We start from the raw sequence: 22,840 nt of genomic DNA, 5'->3' as shown, positions 1-22,840 counted from the left end.
GTGAATTCACTTCAGTATAAAAATATGGACCATTAATGGTATGTTCCAATGAGCATTAAAAGATATACATAATGTAATAAGTAAACCAGGGTTACCCAATGAGCCAGGAATGGAAACAGTGTTGAAATAAAGAAGTCTGTTCCAGATTTATTCCCCAATGATGAATGAGTCCAGCAATTTGTAGATTAGAGGAGGCGTGTATATAACCAGTTGTAAGGCTTTGCCGCTAGAGGGTATGGTGCTCCAAGATGGCAAATGGTGAGCTCCTCATGCAGTGCGGTGGGCAGAATTCAACAGTTCAGCCAAAAATACAAACACCCTCCAGTTGGAGTCGTATGCTGGAAGTTTGTAGGGGATGGTCCGGACTTTCAAATGCAGTTTCCTGGCAAGGGTCCCAACAGCGACAGTTTTTGTTTTGACATCACAAACTAGCCCTGCGTTCGCCCAGCCACTCCTGCGGTTTTCCTGCCACGCCTGTGTTTTTTCGAGCACTCCCTGAAAACGGTCAGTTGACACCCAGAAATTCCCACTTCATGTCAATCACTCTGCGGCGACCATTGCGACTGAAAAGCTTCGCTAGCCTTTGTGTGAAAATACATTGGCCGTTGTGAAAATACGTTGCGCACTGCGCCGCATGCGCAGAAGTGCCGTTTTTTCACTTAATCGCAGTGCAGCGAATATTTTCAGCTAGCGATCAACTCGGAATGACCCCCATTATTCGAACTTGTTTGTGGTACCGAAAAAAGACGGTTCGGTAAGGCCGATTTTGAATCTAAAATCGTTGAACCCGTACTTACAAGTGTTCAAGTTTAAGATGGAGACTCTGAGAGCGGTGATCTCAGGTCTGGAGGAGGGGGAATTCCTAGTGTCTCTAGATATTAAGGATGCCTACCTTCACATTCCGATCTGGCCGCCCCACCAGGCTTACCTACACTTTGCACTACAGGACTGTCACTACCAGTTCCAGGCCCTGCCATTTGGTCTCTCCACGGCAGAAATTATGTTTCTCTTTCGCAAGCAGGGAGTGAACTTAATTCCGTACCTGGACGATTTTCTGAGAAAGGTACCATCCAGGGAGAGGTTGTTGAACAGCATTGACCTCACAATCAAACTAATCCTGGATCACGGGTGGATTCTAAATCTTCCAAAATCTTACTTAGAACCAACTCGGAGGCTCCCATTTCTGGGAATGATACTGGACACACAGTTGCAGAAAGTTTTTCTTCCGTTGGAAAAGCTATTGGTAATCCAGTTGATGGATCGGGGATGTCCTGAAGCCAACCCGGATATCGGTGCATCTATGCATTCGCCTTCTGGGGAAAATGGTGGCCTCTTACGAGGCTTTTCAGTACAGAAGGTTTCATGCAAGACCCGGCTCAATCTGTTGGACAAATAGTCCGGCTCACATCTTCACATGCACCAGAGGATCTGTATGTCACCAAAGGCCAGGATCTCCCTTCTGTGGTGGTTACAGACTTCTCACCTACTAGAGGGCTGACCTAAAAACCAGGATCTCCCTTCTGTGGTGGTTACAGACTTCTCACCTACTCGAGGGCTGACGGTTCGGGATTCTGAATTGGATTCTGCTAACCACAGACGCAAGCCTCAGAGGTTGGGGAGCAGTCACCCAGAGGGTGCAGTTTCAAGGAAGATGGTCAAGTCAGGAAGTCGTCCTTCCAATCAACATTCTGGAGCTCAGGGATATATACAATGCCCTTCTGCAGGCCTCATATCTTCTTCAAGATCGGGCCTTTCACGTCCAGTCAGACAATGTGATGGCAGTGACGTACATAAACCTACAGGGCGGAACAAGGAGCAGAGCAGCAATGTCGGAGGTGTCAAGAATTCTCCTCTGACAGAAAAAAACGCTGCAGCGTTGTCTACTCCCGGAATGAAGACCGCCGACAACTGGGAAGCAGACTTCCTCAGCAGACACAGCCTTCACCCGAAGGTGTTCAGGTGCTTGACACGTCGAAGGGGATGTCCACAAATCGACATGATGGCCTCTCATCTCAACAAGAAGGTCAAGCGGTATTGTTCCAGGTCGAGAGACCCACAGGCAGTGGTGGTAGACTCACTGACAAATCCATGGGTCTACCAGATGGTGTATGTGTTTCCGCCACTTCCTCTGATCCCAAGAATTCTCAAAAGAATAAGAAGGGGAAAAGGTTCAAGCAATTCTCATTGCTCTGGACTGGCCAAGAAGGGTGTGGTACGCGGACCTTCCGGAGATACTCCTCGAAGATCCATGGCCTCTACCTCTTCGTGAGGATCTTCTGCAACAGGGCCCGTTCGTCTATTAAGACTTACCACGGCTACGTTTAATGGCATGGAAGTTGAATGGCTGATTCTAGCCAGGAGAGGCATCCCTGACAGGATCATCCCGACTATGATCCAAACATTACCACCGTATTTGGAAGAAATATGTCTCTTGGTGTGAGAGCAGAAAATATTCTGCCGTGGAATTTCATCTGAGACGTTACCTGCTTTTTCTGCAGTCGGGTGTGGATGGGGGCCTACGTCTGGGCTCCATAAAAGTCCATATTTCGGCCTTGTCCATTTTCTTTCAGAAACAATTGGCTTCTCTTCCTGAAGTCCAGACGTTCTTGAAAGGTGTTATGCACATCCAACCTCCCTTTGTATCTCCCACGGCACCTTGCGATCTCAATTTGGTGCTGCAGTTCCTCCAATCGGACTGGTTTGAACCGATACAGGAGGTAGATGTTAAATATCTTACGTGGAAGACCGTCACACTGTTGGCCTTGGCTTCAGCAAGACGTGTGTCGGAGCTGGGGGCATTGTCTTACAAAAGCCCCTATTTAATTTTCCATGAGGACAGAGCTGAACTCGGGACTCGTCAGCAATTTCTTCCTAAGGTGGTGTCAGCGTTTCACATCAACCAACCTATTGTTCCGGTTGTTACCGACACCTCTGTCACTTCAGAGTCTTTGGATGTTGTGAGGGCTTTGAAGTTGTATTTGAAGAGAACAGCTCGTCAAAGGAAGTCTGTTTGTTCTTTACAATCCCGATAAAATTGTGTGTCCTGCTTCAAAGAAGTCGATTGCGCGCTGGATCAAGCTCACTAACTAGCATGCTTATTCCACGGCATGGAGTAAAGACATACAGACTTTCAAGTTCTGCAGAACTACTTTTGCATACCAGATACATCGAGCTTCACATCTAACAAGACCCGGTCACGTGATCGGGAGAAACCCGGAAGCGGACCAGGTTGCTGAGCAACAGAAGACGGACAAGCCGGTGACGGGACCTGGTAAACACAGGAGAAGGTAGGAAGCGAGCCTCTGTTGCGGCGAGGGTCACTCACTAGGCGGCTCCGGAGAGCGCTTTCTGAGTTTCTCCCTCGCCCCAGACGAGATTACCGGTGCGGCGCCTCGGCTCTCAGGGGGTGTCTGTTCCAAGAGGCACCACGGGAAGCTGAGGCCGGCCTGTAAGATTAGTCCAGAGCCTCCCTATCATACCCCCCATGTGTAATTGCCCCATGCCCACACCGTGAAGATTCACAGTGTGACACATACAGAATAAGCGATATTTGTGAGACTGAAAAACTAGAGTGCACTCTAACAGAGACAGTAATCTATGCATGCGGGACGCCGCTAGTTTGAAACTATTTGCTGACCAAGAGTGACATTACTTATCAGTGCCATCCAGCACTCATCTTCACAATATTTAGTTATTTAGCCAATTATAATAAAGTGTTACATTAATACTGAATCTTTATGATCATCATTGATTTCAATACATTTCAATCTGGAACATAGGACCACCAAGCACCCAATTGATACATCATTTAATATATTTATTATATATATTTTATTTGATTTTTCATTTTATATTCGTTTCTCATTCATCTCTATATGCATTGATCATTTTATCACATACGCACCAGTATTTGCTGAATTTAAGGGTTTATATCCAATTAACCATTAACCATCCAATTAATTATTTATTCATTTATTTATTTATCCTCATCCATACTTGAAGAAATCAAGGGCTCATATCTTATTAACCAATTAATTTGATAAACAGACCAATCATCCAGATTGAGCGCGACACCATTCCCAATCATCTCTATAGTTCCATCAGGTCAGTCACCTGAAGGTGTAGCAGCTCGTCCACACAAATAGATCCCAGTGCGCAGGTTATCACATTTCTATTATTCCACGGCATGGTTGCTGGTACCTAAATCTGTACAGACCCACTCGACTAGGTCAGTGGGTTCTTCTTGGGTGGCTGACCGCGGTGTCTCGGCCTTACAGCTCTGCCGAGCAGCTGCTTGGTCAGGTTCGAACACGTTTACAAAGTTTTATAAGTTCGATACTTTGGCCTCTAAGGACCTTCAGTTTGGTCGATCAGTTCTGCAGGAACCTCTGCACTCTCCTACCCGGTTTGGGAGCTTTGGTACTTCCCCATGATACTAAATGGACCCCAGTATCCTCTAGGACGCAAGAGAAAATAGGATTTTAATTACCTACTGGTAAATCCTTTTCTCGTAGTCCGTAGAGGATACTGGGCGCCCGCCTGTTTCTTCGTTCATCCTGCACTGATACTTGGTTAAGTATTGTTGTTTGGTTCAGATGTTGCTGTTCCTGTTCCAAGTTTGGTTAGCATGACTTTCCTCTTGTTTGTGTGTGCTGGTTTGGAATCTCACCACTATCCTTTTATATCCTTCTCTCAAAGTATGTCCGTCTCCTCGGGCACAGTTTCCTAGACTGAGTCTGGTAGGAGGGGCATAGAGGGAGGAGCCAGCCCACACTATCAAATTCTTAAAGTGCCCATGGCTCCTAGTGGACCCATCTATACCCCATGGTACTAAATGGATTCCCAGTATCCTCTACGGACTACGAGAAAAGGATTTACCGGTAGGTAATTAAAATCCTATTTTCTATGTACACTTGCACACAGTTATTTAAGGAACTTAACAGGTAGGTTGTTCCAAACATCTTGGAGGACTAGCCACAGATCTTCTGTGGATGAAGGTTTGCTCAAATCCTTTTGTCCCTTCATGTAATCCCAGACATACTCAATAAAGTTGAGATCAGGGCTCTGTTGGGGCCTTATCATCACTTCCAGGTCTCCTTGTTCTTCTTTACGTTGAAGATAGTTCTTAATGACATTGGCTGTATGTTTGGGCTCGTTGTCCTGCTGCAGAAAATATTTGGATCCATTCAGGCTCCTCCCTGGTATCGCATGATGGATAAGTACCTGCCTGTATTTCACTTTAAAGGCAAAGGGTGATCACACCAATATTGATTTCATTTAGTTATCTCTTCTGCTCATTCAATTTGCATTTCTCATACGTCCTAGAGGATGCTGGTGATGCTTCAAGAGCCATGGGGGGTATAGACGTGATCCGCAGGAGACATGGGCACTTTAAGACTTAAAAAGGGGTGTGAACTGGCTCCTCCCTCTATGCCCCTCCTCCAGACTCCAGTTAGATTCTGTGCCCAGTGAGACTGGATGCACACTGAGGAGCTCTCCAGAGTTTCTCAGAATAAATACTTTGTTAGGTTTAGTATTTTCAGGGAGACCTGCTGGCAACAGGCTCCCTGCATCGTGGGACTGAGGGGAGAGAAGCAGACTTACTTCTGTGAGTTTCAAGGCTCTGCTTCTTAGGCTACTGGACACCATTAGCTCCAGAGGGTTTGATCGCTAGGTACGCCTAGATGCTCATTCCGAGAGCTGCGCCGTCACCCTCCTTGCAGAGCCAGAAGTCAGAAGCCGGGTGATTAGAAGAAGATCAGAAGACTTCAGTGACGGCTTTGAGGTACCGCGCTGCGCGCCATGCTCCCACATACACAGAGGCACTGCAGGGCGCAGGGGGCCGCCCTGGGCAGCATAAAACCTCAATAGCAACTGGCATAAGAGTATACAGTGCCTGGGCACTAAATACAGACCCCCGCCAGTATAAATATATAAAAATAAGTGGGACTGAAGCGCGCCATTAAGGGGGCGTGGCCTATCCCTCACAGCTCTAACCAGCACCATTTTCTCTTCACAGCTGCAGAGACGCTGAGCCTGGCCTCCTACACTGCTGTACAAGTAGCAGGGTGCAAAACGGGGGGGGGGGGGGGGGGGGGGGGGTGTTTCACAGTTGATTTGGTGCTGTTTTATTGATATTAAAAGCGCTAACAGGTCTGGCCAGTATATTACACGCTTCAGAACCGGGATAGGCGCTGGGTTGTGAGCTGGCAGAACTCCCTCTGTGTTTCTCTAAAAGGCTTTGCTGTGGGTCTGTCCCCTGTAGCCCCAGTGTGTTGTGGGTGTCTACGCGTGTGTCGACATGTCTGAGGCTGAGTGCTCTACCCAGGAGGAGGATGGAGTGGGGACAGAAAAGACCGAGGGAGTGACCGTGTCTGCACTGCCGACGGCTGATTGGGTAAATATGTTGAGTGTTTTGAATGCAAATGTGGCTCGGTTCAATAAGAGATTAAATAAATCTGAGTCCCAGAACCAGACATGGAGAAAATCCATGGAGGATGCATTGTCGCAGGTTCAGAACCCCTTGGGGTCACAGAAGCGTTCATTTACACAAATAGCGGATACAGATACCGACACGGACTCTGATTCCAGTGTCGACTATAGTGATGCCAGATTGAATCCTAAACTGGCTAAGAGCATTCAGTACATGATTGTGGCGATAAAAGACGTATTACATATCACGGAGGACCCTGCTGTTCCTGATACTAGGGTCTGCATGTTTAAGGGAAAGAAACCTGAGGTGACATTTCCTCCCTCTCATGAACTGAACGCTTTTTTTGAAAAAGCTTGGGAAAATCCTGACAAGAAAGTACAGGTTCCCAAGAGAATTCCGGTGGCATATCCGTTCCCCTCTGGAGACAGGGAAAAGTGGGAGTCAAACCCCACTGTGGACAAAGCTTTATCGCGTCTGTCCAAAAAGGTGGCGCTTCCGTCTCCTGACACGGCAGCCCTGAAGGATCCTGTGGATCGTAAGCAGGAAAATACACTAAAATCCATTTTTGTCACTACAGGTACGCTGCTCAGGCCTGCCGTTGCATCGGCATGGGTGAGTAGCGCTATTGAAAAGTGGGCAGATAACTTGTCATCTGATATAGATTTCCTTGACAGGGATAGCGTGCTTTTGACACTGGGTCATATCAGAGACGCTGCAGCCTATCTAAAGGAAGCTGCGAGGGATATTGGCCTTTTGGGATCAAGGGCCAATGCCATGGCAGTCTCAGCTAGAAGAGCATTGTGTATTCATCAATGGAATGCTGATACTGACTCTAAGAAGACTATGGAGTCTCTGCCGTTTAATGGTAGTGTCTTGATTGGTGACGGCCTCACTGACCTAGTATCTACGGCTACCGCAGGTAAGTCATCGTTCCTACCTTATGTTCCTGCACAACAAAAGAAAACGCCCCACTATCAGATGCAGTCCTTTCGGCCCAATAAATACAAAAAAGGACGAGGGTCTTCCTTCCTTGCTACGAGAGGAAGGGGAAAAAGGTCACAGGCTGTGGCAATTTCCCAAGAGCTGAAGTCCTCCCCGGCTTCTGCCAAATCCACCGCATGACGCTGGGGCTCCTCTGCGGGAGTCCGCACCGGTGGGGGCACGTCTCCAAATCTTCAGCCAGGTCTGGGTTCGCTCGTCCCTGGTTCCTTGGGTATTAGAAATAGTAGCCCAAGGGTACAAATTGGAGTTTCAAGATGTGCCCCCTCACCGTTTTTTCAAATCGACCATGCCAGCTTTTCTTCCAGAAAGGGAGGTAGTATCCGCTGCAATACTAAAGCTGTGTCAAAATCACGTCATTGTCACTGTACCCCCGTCGCAACAGGGGGAAGGTTTTTATTCGAGCCTGTTCGTGGTCCTGAAGCCGGATGGCTCGGTCAGACCGATTCTGAACCTAAAATCCCTCAATTTCTATCTAAAAAAAAATTCAAATTGAAGATGGAATCTCTCCAAGCAGTGATCTCCAGTCTGGAGGAGCGGGATTTTATGGTGTCGGTCGACACAAATGATGCCTACTTACACGTCCCCATATATCCTCCACATCAAGCTTATCTGAGGTTTGCTGTTCAGGATTGTCATTACCAATTTCAGACGTTGCCATTTGGTCTGTCCACTGCTCCGAGGATTTTCACCAAGGTGATGGCGGAAATGATGGTTCTCCTGCGCAAACAGGGAATCACAATTATCCCGTACTTGGACGATCTCCTGCTAAAGGCGAGATCCAAGGAGCAACTACTGAAAAATGTTACGCTCTCCCTGACAATTCTGCAACATGGTTGGCTCCTAAACTTGCCAAAATCACAGTTGCTTCCGACAACACGGCTGTTGTTCTTGGGTATGATTCTGGATACAGAATTACAGAGAGTTTTTCTTCCAGTGGAAAAGGCTCTGGAAATACAGAACATGGTAAAACAGATTATGAAACTGGCAAGAGTGTCGATCCTTCAGTGCACTCGGTTGCTGGGGAAGATGGTGGCGGCCTACGAGGCCATTCAGTTTGGCAGGTTCCATGCCAGAGTGTTTCAGTGGGACCTGTTGGACAAGTGGTCCAGGTCTCACCTGCACATGCACCGGAGAATAATCCTATCTTCCAGGACCAGAATCTCTCTCCTGTGGTGGCTGCACAGTTCTCACCTTCTAGAGGGACGCAGGTTCGGGATACAGGATTGGATCCTGGTGACCACAGATGCAAGTCTCCGAGGCTGGGGAGCAGTCACACAGGGGAAAAATTTCCAGGGAAAATGGTCAAGCCAGGAGGTTGGTCTGCACATAAACATTCTGGAATTAAGGGCCATTTACAACGGCCTTCGGCAAGCGGAACATCTTCTTCGCAGTCTGCCCGTCTTGATTCAGTCAGACAACATAACAGCAGTGGCGTACATAAACCGGAACAAAGAGCGGCGATGGCGGAGGCCACAAAAGTTCTTCGCTGGGCGGAAAAACATGCAGGCGCTCTGTCAGCAGTCTTCATTCCAGGAGTGGACAACTGGGAAGAAGACTTCCTCAGCAGACACGATCTCCATTCAGGAGAGTGGGGTCTTCATCAAGAGGTCTTTGCAGAAGTGACAAGTCGTTGGGGAGTTCCTCAAATAGACATGATGGCGTCTCGCCTCAACAAGAAACTTCAGAGATATTGTTCCAGGTCAAGGGACCCTCAAGCACTAGCGGTGGACGCTCTGGTGACACCGTGGGTGTTTCAGTCGGTCTATGTGTTCCCCCCTCTTCCACTCATTCCAAAGGTGATAAGGATCATAAGAAGAACAAGGGTTCAGGCGATACTCATTGTCCCAGACTGGCCAAGGAGGGCCTGGTATGCCGATCTTCAAGAATTACTCATAGAAGATCCCTGGCATCTTCCTCTACGAGAGGACCTGTTACAGCAAGGACTGTGTGTGTATCAAGACTTACCGCGGCTGCGTTTGACGGCATCGCGGTTGAACGCCAAATCCGAGCCCGAAAGGGTATTCCCAGTAAAGTCATTCCCACACTACTTCAGGCTAGAAAAGAAGTAACGGCAAAGCATTACCACCGTATTTGGAGAAAATATGTGTCTTGGTGTGTGTCACGATCCAGGTAATTCCTTATTAGTATTTACCTTCCAAATGCCTCCTGAGACTGTCCCAGTGTCCCAAGCCTGGATTCCATCTGCACTGTCTGTGTGTAGCATGCTGCATCTCATTGTCTCAAATCTCTTTACTATGATTCTGGCAGCTTCATGGTTAAAATTCACATGCAAGTTACAAACAGTCTTTCCCTCCAAGTTCAAACATGGGCGCAGCCATGTTTGTTTTCATCACATGTTACTTTTCAGCCAATCAGCTGCACTCTGCTCCCAGCCTGATTACACAGCAGCTGCAATCTGGTCTCTGGTTAATTGCCCACCAATCCCTGCTAACCTGTGGGTTTAAATAGCCTGTCCCAGCATTGAAGGATGTCAGTGCTTCAATGGTCTTCAGTGTTTCCAGTGAGCAGTTCTTCCATGGACTTTCTCTGCAGTGCTTCATTTGTCTCCAGTGGTTCCTGTGTGCAGTCTTCTACAGATTCTTCAGTGAACTCTCCTGCATTCAAGCCTGACTCCTCTGTGTTACACTCTGTGGTGTAACACGACACCTCTGTGATTAACCCTCTACAACATCACATTACTCACCTGTGTCTGTATTCCGGCTTTCCAGCAGCCACTCTTCAACAACTACAGTTTTCCAGCGCACTCCAGTTTCTATTTCAATTTTCCAGTGAACCCTAGCTTCATTTACAGTTTACAGAACTTTTCTCTACATTCCAGGTTACTGGTATTAACCAGTTGCACACCTAAATTTCCACTTGTGACTTTCTGTTGTTTTTTCACGTTTTCTGACTTTTCATTTAATAAAATCACTGAAAGATATTTCCAGTTGTCGTGGTCACGCCTTCGGGCATCCTTGCTACTGTCTTTACGCATGTCCAGGAGTCACATGGCTCCTCCTAAGTTCAAGTACCCGTCAGCCCCTACAGCTGAGGCTCCCAGCCACGGTCATCAGCCCTCAGTTGTGACAGTGTGAATACAAGAAGGCTCCTACGGAGGAATTTCAGCTGGGGCGTTTGCTCCATTTTTTGCAAGCAGGTGTGGATGCGGGCCTAAAGTTGGGCTCAATTAAAGTACAAATTTCGGGTTTATCAATTTTCTTTCAGAAAGAATTGGCCTCCCTTCCAGAAGTTCAGAACTTCGTGAAAGGCGTGCTACACATCCAACCTCCTTTTGTGGCACCATGAGATCTTAAGGTGGTGTTGCAGTTCCTGCAATCTCATTGGTTTGAACCTTTGCGTAAGGTTGAGTTAAAATTCCTTACTTGGAAAGCAGTCATGTTGTTGGCCTTGGCATCCGCAAGGCGGGTATCTGAATTGGCGGCTTTGTTTTACAAAAGCCCCTATTTAATCTTCCATGCTGATAGAGCGGAGTTGAGAACTTGTCAGCAATTTCTGCCAAAAGTGGTTTAATCGTTTCACGTAAACCAGCCTATTGTGGTGCCAGTGGCTACTGACGCCTTGGCGGAATCGAAGTCTCTAGATGTGGTCAGAGCTTTGAAAATCTGTCGCCAGAACGGCTCAAATTAGGAAAACAGAGGCTCTGTTTGTCCTGTGGGCTCCCAACAAGAAAAATACACAAACAAACAACTTGGTGCTATCAGCTAGATAGAATTTGTGTGCATATAAAATAATCAAAACAGAACACACAGATCAAATAGCAGCTGTTAATAAAGGGAGAGTACTCTACCCTCCAAAAAACACAAAATATAGACACACAGATAACAGCGCTGATTCAAAAAATGTGTGTACTTATTATTTTACACAATTAAAAACAATAATAAAAACTCCACATTTATAAATGAATATTATCCGAAGTACCGGTAACTCCTGCAAAGCATAACATTAAATAGCACAGTACAGTTCTAAGCCTTTATACTAGTGTTCAGTGCAGGAACTATTTCAAGCAGATCTAGTTGGTTAGTCTCTTGGCTCTTTCCAACTTAGCAGTCATTTGCAGAACAGTGGTTATTAATACTGATGAAAGCTGGTCAGTTAGTAGCAACAGATACTACAGTCATTTGCAGTTCCCACTGATACAAGCTTGTCAGTTAGTTGCAGCAGACATTCAAAGCAATATTTGTCAATTAGTGCAGCATGCTGTTCTTTATATTAAATAAGCTACAACAAAAGTCCACGTTAGTAAATCAATATGACCTGCTTCAAGGATCTAGCAATTAACCCTTTGGTCCAATATGTTGGTGTCTCCCGGCTCCTGGTGCTTTTAATTACCCATTTTAGGTGCCTTATCCGGAGTATCCCAACAGTGGTCCAGGCATAAGCAGGTGAGAAAAAGTCACGGCCGGTACCGGACAAACTGGTGAACTCTCTTACGCATTTCTCCGCCTATCACTGGTTTAGCGGCTTCCTCAGAGAAGTATATGACCGTCCCTCCATGCTTCCGTTTAAATAACAAACATTCTCCCGCCTACAGGGGTGCGTTGCGTCTCCGTACCAAGCCTCATTTCGGAATGGAGCGCACACGCCAGCGGACTCCGGCGTGCTCGTGACGCCTCTTAGTCACGTGTCTGCGTCTCACGCCTCAGTTAGGAATATGACTCTACTTTGCTAATACCATATTGAAGATCTTAAATGCATTCAACTTGACTTCCGGAAAGAGAATAATCAAAGTCCGCTTATTACTCTATTTCTCTGACGTCCTAGTGGATGCTGGGAACTCCGTAAGGACCATGGGGAATAGCGGGCTCCGAAGGAGGCTGGGCACTCTAGAAAGATCTTAGACTACCTGGTGTGCACTGGCTCCTCCCACTATGACCCTCCTCCAAGCCTCAGTTAGATTTCGTGCCCGGCCGAGGTTGGATGCACACTAGGGGCTCTCCTGAGCTCTTAGAAAGTAATAGTCTTAGATTTTTTTATTTTCAGTGAGACCTGCTGGCAACAGGCTCACTGCAGCGAGGGACTAAGGGGAGAAGAAGCGAACTCGCCTGCTTGCAGCCGGATTGGGCTTCTTAGGCTACTGGACACCATTAGCTCCAGAGGGATCGACCGCAGGCCCAGCCTTGATGTTCGGTCCCGGAGCCGCGCCGCCGTCCCCCTTACAGAGCCAGAAGCAAGAAGATGGTCCGGAAAATCGGCGGCATGAAGACTCTGTCTTCACCAAGGTAGCGCACAGCACTGCAGCTGTGCGCCATTGCTCCTCTCACACACTTCACACTCCGGTCACTGAGGGTGCAGGGCGCTGGGGGGGGGCGCCCTGAGGCAGCAATAAAAACACCTTGGCTGGCTAAAATACCTCAATATATAGCCCCAGGGGCTATATATGAGGTAAATACCCCTGCCAGAATTCCATAAAAAACGGGAGAATAGGCCGCGAAAAAGGGCCGGAGCCTATCTCCTCAGCACACTGGCGCCATTTTCCCTCACAGCTCCGCTGGAAGGAAGCTCCCTAGCTCTCCCCTGCAGTCTACAAAGGGTTAATAAAGAGAGGGGGGGCACTAAATTTAGGCGCAGTATACATTATATATAAAAACAGCAGCTATAGGGGACATAACTCAGTTAGTCCCTGCATTATATAGCGCTCTGGTGTGTGCTGGCATACTCTCACTCTGTCCCCCCAAAGGGCTTTTGTGGGTCCTGTCCTCGTTTAGAGCATTCCCTGTGTGTCTGCGGTGTGTCGGTACGGCTGTGTCGACATGTTGAATGAGGAGGCTTATATGGTGACGGAGCAGAGGCCGATATATGTGATGTCGCCCCCTGTGGGGCCGACACCAGAGTGGATGGATAGGTGAAAGGTATTAACCGACAGTGTCAACTCCTTACATAAAAGGGTGGATGACGTAACAGCTGTGGGACAGCCGGCTTCGCAGCCCGCGCCTGCCCAGGCGTCTCAAAGGCCATCAGGGGCTCAAAAACGCCCGCTCTCTCAGATGGCAGACACAGATGTCGACACGGAGTCTGACTCCAGTGTCGACAAGGTGGAGACATATACACAATCCACTAGGAACATCCGTGACTTGATCCCGGCAATAAAAAAAATGTGTTATACATTTCTGACTTTAACCCAAGCACCTCTAAAAATGGGTTTTAGGTTTGGGGAGAAAAAACAGGCAGTGTTTTGTTCCCCCATCAGATGAATAAATGAAGTGTGTGAAAAGCGTGGGTTCCCCCGTTAAGAAACTGGTAATTTATATAAAGTTACTGATGGCGTACCCTTTCCCGCTAGGTGGATAAGTTACGCTGGGAGATATCCCCTAGGGTGGATAAGGCGCTCACACGTTTGTCAAAAAAGGTGGCACTGCCGTCTTAGGATACGGCCACTTTAATAGGTACCTGTTGATAAAAATAACAGGAGGCTATCCTGAAGTCTGTATTTACACACTCAGGCACTAGACTGAGACCTGCAGATAGTGCTGCTGCAGCGTGGTCGGTGACCCTGTCAAACAGGGATACTAGTTGGCAAACATAAAAACATATTAAAGACGTCGTCTTATATATGGGGGATGCACAGAGGGATATTTTGCCGGCTGGCATCCAAAATAAATGTAATGTCCATTCTGTCAGGAGGGTATTAGAGACCTGTCACTGGACAGGTGATGCTGACTTAAAAAGCGCATAGAGAGCCTTATAAGGGTGAGGAATTATTTGGGGATGGTCTCTGGGACCTCGTATCCACAGCAACTGCTGGGAAGAAATAATTTTACCTCAGGTATCCTCACAGACAAAGGTACAGTCCTTTCGGCTTCAGAAAAGCAAGCGGGTCAAATGGCGCTTCCTTTCTGTACAGAGACAAGGGTAGAGGGAAAAAGCTGCACCAGTCAGCCTGTTCCCAGAATCAAGATTCTTCCCCCGCCTCCTGTGAGTCCACACCATGACGCGGGTGCTCCACAGGTGTAGCCAGGTACGGTGGGGGGCCGTCTCAAAAATTTCAGCAATTAGTGGGCTCGCTCACAGGTGGATCCCTGTTTCTTTCAAGTAGTATTTCAGGGGTACAAGCTGGAATTCGAGATGTCTCCCCCCAGCCGTTTCCTAAAATATGCCTTGCTGACAACTCCCTCAGGCAGGGAGGCTGTGCTAGAGGCAATTAATAAGCGGTATTCCCAGCAGGTAATACTCAAGGTGCCCCTACTTCAACAAGGACGGGGTTACTATTCCACACGGGTTGGGGTACCGAAACCGCATGGTTCGGTGTGACCCATTTTATATTTAAAATCCTTGAACACATACATAAAAAAATTCAAGTTCAAGATGGAATCGCTCAGGGCGGTTATTGCAAGCCTGGACGAGGGGGATTACAGGATATCCCGGGACATCAAGGATGCTTACCTGCATGTCCCCATTTACCATCCTCGCCAGGAGTACCTCAGATTTGTGGTACAGGATTACCATTACCAAGTCCAGACACTGCCGTTTGGACTGTACATGGCACCGAGGGTGTTTTATCAAGGTAATGGCCGAAATGATGATACTCCTTCGAAAAAAGGGAGTTGTAATTATCCCGTACTGGACAATCTCGTTATAAGGGCGAGGTCCAAGGAGCAGTTGGTAGTCGGGGTAGCACTATTTTGGAAAGTGCTACAACAGCATGGTTGGATTCTAAACAGTCCAAAGTCACAGCTGGTTCCTATGACACGTCTACTGTTCCTGGGGATGGTTCTGGACATAAACCAGAAATAGTGTTTCTCCCGGAGGAGAAAGCCAAGGAGTTGTCATCTCTAGTCAGAGACCTCCTGAAGCCAAAATAGGTAGCGGTGCATCATTGCACGCGAGTCCTGGGAAAAATGGTAGCTTCCTACGAAGCAATCCCATTAGGCAGGTTCCATACAAGAACTTTTCAGAGGGACCTGTTGGACAAGTGGTCCGGATCGCATCTTCCGATGCATAGGCTGATAACCCTGTCTCCAAGGACCAGGGTATCTCTACTGTGGTGGCTGCAGAGTGCCCATCTTCAAGAGGGCCGCAGGTTCGGCATACAGGACTAGGTTCTAGTGACCATGGATTCCAGCCTTTGAGGCTGGGAGGCAGTCACACAGGGAAGAAATTTCCAGGGACTTTGGTCAAGTCAGGTTATTTCCCTACACATAAATATTCTGGACCTGAGGGCCATTTACAATGCCCTGAGGCCGGCAAGGCCTCTGCTTCAAAACCAGCCGGTACTGATCCAATCAGACAACATCACGGCAGGCGCCCATGTAAACCAACAGGGCGGCACAAGAAGCAGGATGGCGATGGCAGAAGCCACAAGGATTCTCCGATAGGCGGAAAATCATGTGTTAGCACTGTCAGCAGTGTTCATTCCCGGAGTGGACAACTGGGAAGCAGATCTTCTCAACAGACACGACCTCCACCCGGGAGAATGGGGACTTCCTCCAGAAGTCTTCCAATAGGATTGTACACCATTGGGAAAGGCCACAGGTGGACATGATGGCGTCCCGCCTCAACAAAAAGCTATAAAAGATATTGCACCGGGTCAAGGGACCCTCAGGCGATAGCTATGGACGCTCTGGTAACACCGTGGGTGTACCAGTCGGTTTGTGTTCTCCCCTCTGCCTCTCATACCAAAGGTACTGAGAATAATAAGAAGGCGAGGAGTAAGAACGATACTCGTGGATGGCCAAGAAGAGCTGGGTACCCAGAACTTCAAGAATTTATATCAGAGGACCCATGGCCTCTGCCACTCAGACAGGACCTGCGGCAGCAGGGGCCCTGTCTGTTCCAAAACTTACCGCGGCTGCGTTTGACGGCATGGCGGTTGAACGCCGGATCCTGAAGGAAAAGGGCATTCCGAGGAAGTCATTCCTACGCTTACTAAAGCCAGGAAAGAGGTTACAGCAACTCATTATCACCGCATATGGCGAAAATATGTTGCATGGTGTGAGGCCGAAAGGGCCCCAACAGAGGAATTTCAACTAGGTCGATTTCTGCATTTCCTGCAAGCAGGAGTGACTATGGGCCTTAAATTGGGTTCCATTAAGGTACAGATCTCGGCTCTGTCGATTTTCTTTCAAAAAGAACTAGCTTCAGTACCTGAAGTTCAGACATTTATAAAAGGAGTGCTGCATAGTCAGCCCCCGTTTGTGCCTCCTGTGGCACCTTGGGATCTCAACGTGGTGTTGAGTTTCTTAAAATCACATTGGTTTGAACCACTAAAAACCGTGGATCTGAAATATCTCACGTGGAAGGTGGTTATGTTATTGGCCTTGGCTTCTGCCAGGCGAGTATCAAAATTGGCGGCTTTGTCTTGTAAAAGCCCTTATTTGATTTTCCATATGGATAGGGCAGAATTGAGGACTCGTCCCCAGTTTCTCCCAAAGGTGGTGTCAGCGTTTCACCTGAACCAGCCTATTGTGGTGCCTGCGGCTACTAGGGACTTGGAGGACTCCAAGTTGCTAGACGTTGTCAGGGCACTGAAAATATATGTTTCCAGAACGGCTAGAGTCAGAAAATCTGACTCGCTGTTTATCCTATATGCACCTAACAAGCTGGGTGCTCCTGCTTCTAAGCAGACTATTGCTCGTTGGATTTGTAGTACAATTCAGCTTGCACATACTGTGGCAGGCCTGCCACAGCCAAAATCTGTCAATGCCCATTCCACAAGGAAGGTGGGCTCATCTTGGGCGGCTGCCCGAGGGGTCTCGGCTTTACAACTTTGCCGAGCAGCTACTTGGTCAGGGGCAAACACGTTTGCAAAATTCTACAAATTTGATACCCTGGCTGAGGAGGACCTGGAGTTCTCTCATTCGGTGCTGCAGAGTCATCCGCACTTTCCCGCCCGTTTGGGAGCTTTGGTATAATCCCCATGGTCCTTACGGAGTTCCCAGCATCCACTAGGACGTCAGAGAAAATAAGAATTTACTCACCGGTAATTCTATTTCTCGTAGTCCGTAGTGGATGCTGGGCGCCCATCCCAAGTGCGGTTTATCTGCAATACTTGGACATAGTTATTGTTAACTAAATCGGGTTATTGTTGAGCCATCTGTTGAGAGGCTCTATTGTTTCATACTGTTAACTGTGTTTCATATCACGAGTTGTACGGTGTGATTGGTGTGGCTGGTATGAGTCTTACCCGGGATTCAAAATCCTTCCTTATTGTGTACGCTCGTCCGGGCACAGTACCTAACTGAGGCTTGGAGGAGGGTCATTGTGGGAGGAGCCAGTGCACACCAGGTAGTCTAAGATCTTTCTAGAGTGCCCAGCCTCCTTCGGAGCCCGCTATTCCCCATGGTCCTTACGGAGTTCCCAGCATCCACTACGGACTACGAGAAATAGAATTACCGGTGAGTAAATTCTTATTATTCCAATTTGAATACATTTGTACGGAGTTAGAATTCAAACAAGCAAATTATTATATCCTACTCAATACAATTAAACGAAAGCATAAAAACAAAAATGACTGAATGCACACTCAGCATACTACATATACATTTCAATGGACCGACCTGTCCTTATTTTCATTTTTATTATTATTATTATTTATATTTTATATTTATTATTTTCACCACTCAGATGTTTCATATAAAAGAGGATATTTTCCCTAGCTCTCTAGGAAAATTCTATAAACCTATTATTATTATAAATAACCTTACTTTCAGATATGCATACACATCACTAGCATATGTATTAAAAAGAACTCATACAACCTAATTTTAATTATTATTAATATTTTAGTTTTATTGGTATTTAACAATTCTCATTGGGTGTTTCCTTTATTTGAGATATTGAGATATGAAACATCTGAGTGGTGAAAATAATAAATATAAATAATAATAATAAAAATGAAAATAAGGACAAGTCGGTCCATTGAAATGTATATGTAGTATGCTCTGAGTGTGTATTCAGTAGTTTCTATGTTTTTATGCTTTCGTTTAATTGTATTGAGTAGGATATAATAATTTGCTTGTTTACATTTGCACGGAGTTAGAATTTATTCAGATTGGAATATAGAGTAATAAGCGGACTTTGATTATTCTCTTTCCGGAAGTCAAGTGGAACGCATTTAAGATCTTCAATATGGTATTAGCAAAGTAGCGTCCTATTCCTAACTGAGGCGTGAGACGCAGACACGTGACTAAGAGACGTCACGAGCACGCCGGAGTCCGCTGGCGTGTGCGCTCCATTCCGAAATGAGGCTTGGTACGGAGACGCAACGCGCCCCTGTAGGCGGGAGAATGTTTGTTATTTAAACGGAAGCATGGAGGGACGGTGATATACTTCTCTGAGGAAGCCGCTGAACCAGTGATAGGCGGAGAAATGCGTAAGAGAGTTCACCAGTTTGTCCGGTACCGGCCGTGACTTTTTCTCACCTGCTTATGCCTGGACCACTGTTGGGATACTCCGGATAAGGCACCTAAAATGGGTAATTAAAAGCACCAGGAGCCGGGAGTCACCAGCATACTGGACCAAAGGGTTAATTGCTAGATCCTTGAAGCAGGTCATATTGATTTACTAACGTGGACTTTTGTTGTAGCTTATTTAATATAAAGAACAGCATGCTGCACTAATTGACAAATATTGCTTTGAATGTCTGCTGCAACTAACTGACAGGCTCCCAACAAGATTGGGGCTACTGCTTCCAAGCAGACTATTGCACACTGGATCTGTAATACGATTCAGCAAGCTCATTCTACGGCAGGATTGCCGTTACCGAAATCAGTGAAGGCCCATTCTACCAGAAAGGTGGGCTCATCCTGGCGGCTGCCCGAGGGGTCTCAGCATTACAGCTTTGTCGAGCTGCTACTTGGTCGGGATCAAACACCTTTGCGAAGTTTTACAAGTTTGATACCCTGGCTGAGGAGGACCTCTTGTTTGGTCAATCGGTGCTGCAGAGTCATCTGCACTCTCCCGCCTGTTTTAGAGCTTTGGTATAAACTCCATGGTTCTTGAAGCATCCCCAGCATCCTCTAGGACGTATGAGAAAAAAGGATTTTAATACCTACTGGTAAATCCATTTCTCTTAGTCCGTAGAGGATGCTGGGCGCCCGTCCCAATGCGGGCTGTATCTGCAATTATTGGTTATGGTTATACACATGTTGTGTTGAGTTCAGTCAGTCTGTGGCTGATGTTATTCATGCCGTTGCATGCGTTGTTGTTGAATGCCATGTTGTACGGCGTGTTTGAGGTGTGAGCTGGTATGTATCTCACCTTATTTTAAAAATTAAATAAATCCTTTTCCTCGAAATGTCCGTCTCCCTGGGCACAGTTCCTCTAACTGGAGTCTGGAGGAGGGGCATAGAAGGAGGAGCCAGTTCACACTCCTTTTTAAGTCTTAAAGTGCCCATGTCTCATGCGGATCCCGTCTATACTCCCCATGGTTCTTGAAGCATCCCCAGCATCCTCTACGGACTAAGAGAAAAGGATTTACCGGTAGGTATTAAAATCCTGTTTTTGTTAGTTTATAAAAATAAACTATTAACACTTCTATTTTTGAAAGCATTCTTACTTTGCAGCATATTTTCACTCCTGTGCGCTATTTACGATCCAAAGTGTAGTTGTACACATTGTGCTAAATATTTTAAGTACTTACTGTCTGCTCTCAGTGCTTCTGTTTTTGCTTTTCAAGAGTGTCAGCTCTCAGAACTAAGGGGCAGATTTATCAAAGCTTGGAGAGAGATAAAGTACCAATCAATCACCTCATGTCGTTTTTCAAACAGAGCCTGTAATATAACCTGGATAATCTGTCTGGTTAGTATTTTACCGCTCTCCAAGCTTTGATAAATCTGCTTCTAAATCTTAGCGGTGACAGTGTATTGTGTTAATAATGAGGGTGGGGTGCTGGTTATTTTAGACTGACCAGTTGGTTCTATTACAATTAACCCTTTCACAGCCATATGCTGCACATGCCCAGGTGCGTATTGTGATAACGTGGTAGAAGCCTATGAATTGTACTCGCAGAAATGTGCTTTTTGGAAGTTGTAGTACTATACGCTGCATATAAGTTTATTTCTGCTACTTGTGGAAATACATGTCCAGGTCAGGCCGCTTACAACTTACAATGTGCACGACCTACAATTTTCACTCGGTTATATGGTATTTAAGCATAGCAATGATGGCATTTCTGGATGGTTAGACCAACTCATTTTGTAAAATAATATTTATCCAGCCTTCCTTTTCTCACATTAATGGTGATCTAACGAATCCCGTCAGCTCAGATCGTGTGTAGACACTGGGGCGATACTAATGAAGGTCGGAACAAACCTGTTCCGTCCTTCATTAGCATACTACAGGACAGTGCGCAATCCCCCATACACACTGAGCGATGTAGGCAAAATGTCGTTACGAAACTGCATATTGTGCCGACATCGCTCTAGTGTACCTGGCTTTAGGCTTTTGAGATCAGCGAATTTGCAAACAAAAAATACATAAATGGCGCATGTAATATCTATTGTGCCTATGCATTATCACATTTTCTGGTTCTTACTAACTGCTCTTCCATTTTATTTTACAGGTCTCTCGTTCTCACTGTACAGCAAACATGAGCACCCCCAAGCATCGGAAGGTGGACAGTGAAAATCGCATGTTTAAGGAACGTTGGGAGATGGATTATTTGTTTGTAAAAACCAAAAATAAACCCCAGTGCTTAGTGTGTTTCCAAATATTGTCTGTCTGCAAGGAATACAATGTAAAGCGGCATTATGTATCTCAGCATGAATTCCAGTACTCCAAATATACCGGGGATTTAAGGATTGCAATAATAAAGGAGTTAAAAAGTAAACTGAATAGTCAAGCCCCAGTGCCGGAACCAGCTCTAAACACAGAAAAGGCAGCTATCAAGGCATCATTCCTCATCTGCGAGGAAATTGTAAAGAGGAAAAAAGCTTTCAGCGACGGAGCGTTTATCAAGGAGTGCGCCGTCAAAATGGCCCGTGCGTTTGGCAATGAAGAAATGGCAAAGAGTTTTGAATCTGTATCCCTCTCCCACCAAACTGTAGCCCGACGCATTTCAGTCATGGATCATTATGTCATACAGAAAGTTCACGAAGCCGTTAAGAACTGCACCTATTTCTCTATTGCAGTAGACGAGAACACAGACATTACTGGTACCAACCAGCTCATTATTTGTATCCGTACAGTGGACGAGGATTTTAATATATCAGAGGAGTTGTTACATTTGACCCCATTGCAAGGAGCTGGAAAAGACGAAGACATTTATGAGGAAGTGAAGACTGCTTTGGGGGAATACGGTGGATTTGATAGGTGTATAAGCATTATTACTGATAGCGCCAGCTCCTCTGTCCTGAAAAACGCCGGCCTTACGGGCTTGCTAAGGAGAGATGGCATTGGCTGTCTGATATTTCACTGCATCGTGCACGAGGAAGGTTTAGTAGGTACCTTATTAAAAATGTCTGACGTCATGGATGTTGTAATAAAAATTACCAATTTGATAAGAGACAAGAAATGTGGCGTAACCCGCAGGAGATTTAAGGCTTTGTTGGGAGAGCTTGAAGCGGCCAGTTGCGAGTTACCACAGAACAGAAACGTCCGATGGCTAAGCAAAGGGAATTATCTCTATACGTTCTTCAGACTTCGGAGGGAGATTTATTTGTTCCTAGCAGAAATAAAGTCTGACCCTGCCTTGGAGAAACGTCTTTCTGACACGGACTTCCTCTGCTCCCTCGCCTTCCTAACCGACATAACACAGAGTTTAAATTTACTGAACACAAATTTGCAAGAGAAGGAGCAGAACGTCAGCCAGCTCTACAAGCACATTTCTGCTTTCAGAAACAAATTGATGCTGCTGAAATTGAATTTATTAAGGAACGAGCTGCTCAATTTTGAGTGCTGCAGTGAACTCTTTCATGAATTCAAAGAAAGTGGAACCATCTTAGACTTTAACAGATTTATCCCAAAGATTGAAACTCTTATTGAGAACTTCAATAGACGTTATCATGAGTTTAATGATCTGAACCCAAGTCTCAAATTATTCAATAACCCGCTGACTATTGATATAGTTTCTGCAGATACACATTACCAAATGGAGCTGTGCGAATTGCAGGCAGACTTATTTCTAACATCCAGAGCAGAAACGGCCATCCCATTCTTTAAACTGCTTCCTAGAGATAGATACCCAAATTTAAAAGATCTAGGAATGAAAATTGCCTGCATGTTTGGCAGCACCTATATTTGTGAAAAGGCATTTTCTGACTTGAACCATATAAAGTCAAAATACAGGAATAATATTTCGAACCGCACACTCCTACAAGCACTACGTCTGTCTACAACAAGTCTTAAGGTGGACATAGACGAGTTGTTGTCACAACCATCCCATTAAAACTTGTCCTCTGAATTCTTACATACAATAAACAAATCCTGCCGGGTGTTTGTCCTTTTCAA

The 22,840-nt window shown here is 46.2% G+C and overlaps 1 protein-coding gene across 3 annotated transcripts in view; it reads left to right on the top strand.

Moving 5' to 3' along the window:
* The window catches only part of LOC134969012 (general transcription factor II-I repeat domain-containing protein 2B-like), a 26,548-nt gene extending 3,708 nt beyond the window's left edge, over positions 1 to 22,840 (top strand). For all 3 annotated transcript variants that reach the window (XM_063944708.1, XM_063944707.1, XM_063944709.1), the window contains exon 2: positions 20,955 to 22,840. In XM_063944708.1, the coding sequence (XP_063800778.1) occupies positions 20,955 to 22,778 (1,824 nt within the window). In that variant the 3' untranslated portion in view covers positions 22,779 to 22,840. The remainder of the gene's footprint in view (positions 1 to 20,954) is intronic.

This window comes from Pseudophryne corroboree, chromosome 11 (genome assembly GCF_028390025.1).
Source record: "Pseudophryne corroboree isolate aPseCor3 chromosome 11, aPseCor3.hap2, whole genome shotgun sequence".
In the NCBI taxonomy this organism is placed as follows: domain Eukaryota; kingdom Metazoa; phylum Chordata; class Amphibia; order Anura; family Myobatrachidae; genus Pseudophryne; species Pseudophryne corroboree.
This window is presented reverse-complemented; position numbering and strand designations above follow the sequence as displayed.